This window comes from Cariama cristata, unplaced genomic scaffold (genome assembly GCF_000690535.1).
Source record: "Cariama cristata isolate BGI_N322 unplaced genomic scaffold, ASM69053v1 scaffold18111, whole genome shotgun sequence".
Lineage (NCBI taxonomy): Eukaryota > Metazoa > Chordata > Aves > Cariamiformes > Cariamidae > Cariama > Cariama cristata.
In genome coordinates, this window is record NW_009601187.1 from 3509 (window position 1) to 9632 (window position 6124).

A 6124-nucleotide genomic window follows, 5' to 3' on the forward strand; every position below is an offset into this window, starting at 1 on the left:
TGTTCCCCAACTCGGTGGCCACGGGGCTCAGCTCCTGGTTGCACCACCTGAACAGAGAACACAAACTGTTTGTCCGAGCCCTGTTACGCAGACAGTGCTGGCTTCAGCTTGAGGTCTGCCCAGTTCGGATCCCTCATCACAGCTGCAACGGAGATTCCCCGTGGGAGGGAAAAGCCACGGTGCTGACAGCAGCCAGCCCAGAACGCCGTTTGTCTCCGTCTGTGATGGAGGGGTCAGATCGCTGGGAGGGGCAGAGCAAAGCTGGCTGCATCGCACAAGGAATCATCGAAAGGGGTTAGGGCTAGAGGAGGTTTTTGCTTACCTTCGAGCAGCAGAGATGTCTGCGGAGGAAGCGTCAGGCCGAGCTGCATGTTCAATTAAAAGAGCTCCTGTGGAAGAGCAGGAGACATCAGCACCCCGAGCTCCAGGCAGGACAGCGAGGGCTCGGGAGAGGCGGGTGGTGGTTACTGCTCAACAGCTCTTGCCCGGCTGAGCTGCCTCAGTTTGAAAGGTGGGGACCGAGCTTTCTTTAAAACTCCACCCTTTACCCAGAGGTCCCCTTTGAGGACCAATTCCTACCCTTGGCCTGGCCTGAAATCCATCGTTTCTGTCTTCCCCACTACCTGCGTAGATCCTTGCTAGGGCGTAGGAGAAGTCTCTTGCTGCTAGCTCCATGGTCACTGCCTGCTTTGAACCAGCTGCTTGCATGAACTGCACAAGGCTGCTGACGGCATCGCGTGTTTGCTTCACGGCGGGTTCCAGTTTCGCAGTACTCGAAGCCAGCTCGAGTTTTTTCTGCAAAGAAAACAATCACAGGGAAAATTAGAGCGTATTTACCTTCTGCAAGGAAACGGGGCTGGTGAAATCCTGAGCACACGCAGCAGCGACTCACAAAAAGCCGAAATCAAGGCGGCTGTAACCCGCGCTGCCGTCGGTGGAGCGGCCGGAGCGCCGCGTGGCAGCAGGAAAGGGGACGTTGCCAAAAGGAAACTCACAGCCTTGCCTGGAGGACAGAGAATTCCTGTGAGCCAGACCCAGCCTGTTGCTGCTTCTGTGCTGGCTTTCCAGCTGCGCGTGGGGACCGGAGCACATCCCCAGTTCTCTCTAACTGCGTACCAGCATCAGGGTCCAATTCTCCCGCTTTTACATTTTTACTTCCACAAAGATGCTAGAGCTGTGTCCAGGCAGGAAGATGCAGTTTAAAGGGGCTTCCCTCTGCAAGCCGTGCCAGCGGGAACGGCCTCAGGACCGGAGTGGCTCTCTTCCGAGGGACGACAGGCGTTTCACTGTGCCTCGAAGCACCACCCAAAAGCTGCGTGTGGTTGAGCTAAGCTGTTGTTTCTCCAGCGCCCCAAATACCTCGTGAAAGCACAAGCAATACTCTGCCCAGAGAGCCTGGAATAGCTGCTCTTTCGACACGGCATTCCCACGGCTGCCTGGATGCACCCGGCAGAGGCTAGCCTTTAATCCGCGTTTCCCGTGTTACTCCCTCTTACGAGGGATCGAACAGGAAGAGCATCCTTCCGTGTGGCGCTGCCAGGCTGGGATAACAACTTCTTCACCATATTCAAACCTGCCTCTGCAGCAGAACCAAAGGGTTACCTTGGACAGAATCGCAACAAGGAACCGTTACCTAGTTAAGTAGCTTAGCAGGCGGTAGGGGTCCTTTTTGTTAATTCATTTGCAGGTTATTAATGAAGCTAAAGCCTGTAAGTATCTGCTGCGCAGAATGAATTTTTTATGTTTTTGAGGCTTTCAGTGCTTAAGTGCTCATGCAGCTCCTGTTGTCAGTACATGAAGTTACAGCTTGTTTGCACAAGGGGACTCGGGACTGCACAGGCTGAACGCAGCTCCGGTTTCTGCAGTACGTCTGTGCAGTCCCCTCCTGCCCAACCACCGCCTTCTCTCTCCTGCCCATGAGTACAAGAAAAACACAATCCTCGGTGGATGCTGTTCTGTGCTCTAGGCAAAGCGGTGCATAAGTACTGACAGCATATGCTGCACAAATACAAACACATCGTCATTAAAGCGGTTAGGTCTAGTGCCAAGATAAAGTCCAAAGAACCCTCCAAGCCCACAGAATGCTAATCAGATGTTTTAAAAGTAGCTTGGAGCTTGTTGTTAACAAGGATCAAAGACCCCAAAGGCACAAACATGTTCCCGGCAGCGTGGGTGGAAGCCAGCACCGCACAGGCCGAGCGCAGAGACGATGTGTGCGCTTCTGACAGCACCCTCCTGCCGAGGGCTGGGGTACGAACAGCTACAGCCTGCGCTGCCTTGCTTTTCAGGGTTTAAAGACCTGGGCAGTACGGACCAGGAATATAAAAGCACCTTTTTAACCTTAGGGGGGGAAAAAAAAAAATAAATGTTGCATTCTCTTTGCTTTCCAATAATTTACACTTTTTTCTTTTCCCCCCCAGATTACACTCATTCTTTTCCTAACCAAAAGCACTGAATGTTCTGAAAGATCAAGCTGGGTTTTTCCACAACCTCCCCTGCATTTGAGAGCGAGAGGCTGGAGAGCCGCTTCAGGGGCGATGCTCGAGGCAGCAGCAGCTCCTGTTTTCTCTCCTGCATGTTGATCTGCTCCAGCTCTGCAGGGTGTAACTGAGGGGCGGCCCAGGCACACGGCATCGCCGTGCCAGCTCTACCGTTCTGTTCCCACTGAACTCGGAGAGCAAAAGAGCTTTAGAGCTCCAGTATTTCTGATTCCTTCGGTTTTTACTGAGGAATTTTAAGATGCCCTTCATTTGTTTGCTCTCACTAGCCACCAAACAAGATTGTCAGAGCAGTTTTTACTTAAAAGGTTAATCATGAGTGTTTAAAAATACAGGAACAGGAAGAACATCCAAAACAGGGCTAGGAGCACAAGTCTCATACTAATGCTTCAAGCAAATGTGTAGTCTCAGTTTAATAACCTAGATTTATTTCCTGCTGTGTTAAAATTGTGGTTATGGTCTGAAAAAGACCTGAAAATGCTATCACGTATCTTAGATTGTATGCCTGATTTACAGCTAGAGTTTCAGCCCTATGCAGTCATTCTTGATGCATACGATGGTTGATTCTGAGCTCTGCAAGATGCTTGCAGGACTGGCATTCAGAAACACGACCGTACCGTGACGTGACCACGTTTAACCTAAACTGACTAAACCGCAATGATCAAATAATTCGCCGGTGCTTTTTTAGAGGCACTTTTCATGTTGTAATTGAATTCTAACGTACACCCAATGCTCTGGCTCAAAATGCCAGCTAATAGATTTTTAGTATAACATGCAATGACTGTCCCCATGCAGTGCCCACCTGAAACCCCCACCACGGCTGAGCAGGAACCCAGGACCCTCTCACACTCGCTCTCCTCGCCGTGCGTTCTCCTGAGGCTTCGCAGACCACTTACCTCTGGACAAGGTGGTTTGTAACAAACTTGCCTGGGTATCAAGAACCCTAAAAATTCAGCTTCTCACAATCACATTGTGCAAGGATGAGGAAGTTCTCTGTATTTCCCTTGTCCTGAGGATAATTACGACATTGGGTGCCTGCTCCTAGACCACAGCACCATCAACGCTGGGTATCCCACCATCAGTACAGGGAACTGATACTGGACAAAAACAAGAATAGGTGGCAGTGGGGTTGGGGCAGGGGGAGTTACCCCAAGATGTGACCTTCAGAGAACCAAGTGCTGTGCTGTGCTAAGTACTAGCGCTGCTTTCCCCAAAGCAGCCTGTCATTGGGCACAAATCCTGCAAACTGAGAACACTGATGGACAAATAAAAAATAAATTGTACTACTTTTGTGTGCATCAATAAAAAGGAAATGGATTGGAGCAGTAAAAATCCCTTTACGAAGGGCTAAATGATTTCCTCACTAGACTGGAATGAGAAGGATATTTCAAAATGAGCCAGACTCCCAGAGACCAAAAGAATTTGGACACCTGGAGCTCCCAAAGAGGTTGTTTAGCACCTGTGAGTGAAACCCTGATTCTGGTGTAGAAACTCGGCACATTCCTGCCCGATGCTGCAGAGGCACTCTGCAGAAATGCCTCCCAGTCTGCCTTTCCAGTGCCTGGCTGCCAAAGGCGTAAGGGCAAAGCTTTCTGACGTGTCCAGGTTAAATTTGCCAAGTATGACCTGTTATATCCAGAACCAGTGCATCAACACCGCTCCCCCAGCTGAGCCCATTCCAGCCATTCTCCGTGGAAATGGAGGCAGCCTCAGTGTGACACGAACAGCAAATGCAATGGCACTTACCAGAATCTGGAAACTTTTAAAGTCAGTGCTAACTTGCTCACCTTCCAGACTCATATATAGCATGATTTGTAGGAGTGCAAGAGCAATGATGAGCTTGTTAATTAATAAATCTCAATACTTGGTGTTACTGCTGTGCAGGTACCTGCTCTGGATGATGTTGCTGTGTTCTTTACTGCTCCTCTCATTATCCAGTTGTTAAGAAGCTGGAGGGGCCCTCTCAGCTACACCAGTGAGGTCCTCCCAGGACTGCAGTGTGGCACCTTGGTGAGGTATTTGTTTAAATTAGCGTCAGTGTAAGACTGTGGAGGCCAGCTTCTGTCTAAGTTATTTTTAGAGCCTGCCACTGGCTCGTTTCCTTCTCCACTCCATTACCTTCAGTGTCAGACTAGGCTGCTTTTTATCAACAGCTGGCCCAGCTGGCTTTTTAATGGGCAGGTGTGCTCAGTCCTGCCTATAAGCAGATTTGGCCTTCTTGTTTGGTAGTCCAATTGTTTGAGATATTGTTCCTTTATCAAAAGTTGTCTGAGAGGATGACACTCGTCTCTGGAGGTCAGAGAGGTGCTCTCGACAGAATACGGCTGAGCCGTGGGTTCGAAATTTAACAGAAATTGCCAGCTGCAGCCACTGGTGAGAATTACTTGGGCTCTTGCTCGTGTTTTTTTGAAAGACCTTTCCAGCTGTCAATGCTGCAGGGAGTGCAGCGGCCCAGACCTTTCCCTTCTCGTGGGGTCTGGATGAGAAAGTGGAGGCTACGCAGAGTCAAATCCAGCACCCCAGATGCCCAGGATTCCCTCACTGTATCTGGGCTAATGTAATCTGGAGTGCTCTATCTGGATTAATAATGTCATCTGAGAGAACACCCTCTGATGTGCCGATCGTGACTTTCAGGCTGGTGCCTGTCTCCCTTTATCGGATGTGTCAAGCCAGCTGATGCTTGTTTACCTTCATGAAATTGTGAGCTGCTTTGATCTGTCTGTGACTGCCTGTCATCTGAGCACCTTTAAAAGAGCAGCCCGTAGGTAAAGCCAGCGAATGGCAAATCTAAAGAAGCAGCAATGGAATTCCTTTGGAGTGGGAATAAAAATAGAAAGTCGTAATGGAGTAGGTAGCCCTAGTGAAGGTTTAATATTCAGCAGTCTGGTGGTGTTTTTCCAGTTAAGAAACAAAACCACAAAATTATTTTCGATTCAGGAAGGTGACTCTCTCCTGTTAAAAATAGACTTGTATTGGTACCTGTCACGAGGAACTCTGACAATGCAAAACTCTTCACTGCTGGGATGAAAGTATCTGCATTTTTTGTAACACACAAGGATCCCAAAATGAGCACTGCCTGCCTTCTGCTTTTGTAAGTGCTACTTAAAGAGCAGAATTGTAAGACACCTTCTGAATACTTGTCTCAAGCTTTCAGTTTGGTGATACTCACTACCAGTCTCAGCTAGGAGCATCAACACCAAATAAGACTCTGCCAAGGTAGGCAAATCAGGCTGACTGGTGCTTTTGATGTGGGCTCACCTGCACTGAGGAGAAGAACACAGCCATCACCTGTCCTTGGCTCTTGGTGAGGCATCGCAGGACATCAAGTGACAGGATATTTGTTGTTCCCTCCCATATGGACAGCACCTGTGGGGTAGAAGAGACTGTGGAAGAGCATGAAGGAGCCTTTTGGAGCGACCACAATAAAGAAAGGGGAACGTGAGGAAACAAAGACACGGGGCAGAGCTAAGGGATACCAAGGAAATCTCCAGAGATGTCTTGCCTCACCACAAGTGGAAAGGAGCAGTGGTGATGAGAGCTAGGAGCCCAGCTCCACAGCTGAGCGAGGACACAACCCCAGCACCAGGAACAAATCACGTCCCCTCCCTGGCCATGAGCGGGCTCAG

The 6124-nt window shown here is 49.5% G+C and overlaps 1 protein-coding gene across 1 annotated transcript in view; it reads right to left on the reverse strand.

Moving 5' to 3' along the window:
- The window catches only part of LOC104169454, a gene marked incomplete at both ends in the record, with an annotated part of 18210 nt that overhangs the window by 685 nt on the left and 11401 nt on the right, over positions 1–6124 (reverse strand). Inside the window, 4 exons of the mRNA XM_009710371.1 lie at positions 12–47; positions 323–386; positions 621–795; positions 5757–5864. Of these exons, the coding sequence (XP_009708673.1) occupies positions 12–47; positions 323–386; positions 621–795; positions 5757–5864 (383 nt within the window). The remainder of the gene's footprint in view (positions 1–11; positions 48–322; positions 387–620; positions 796–5756; positions 5865–6124) is intronic.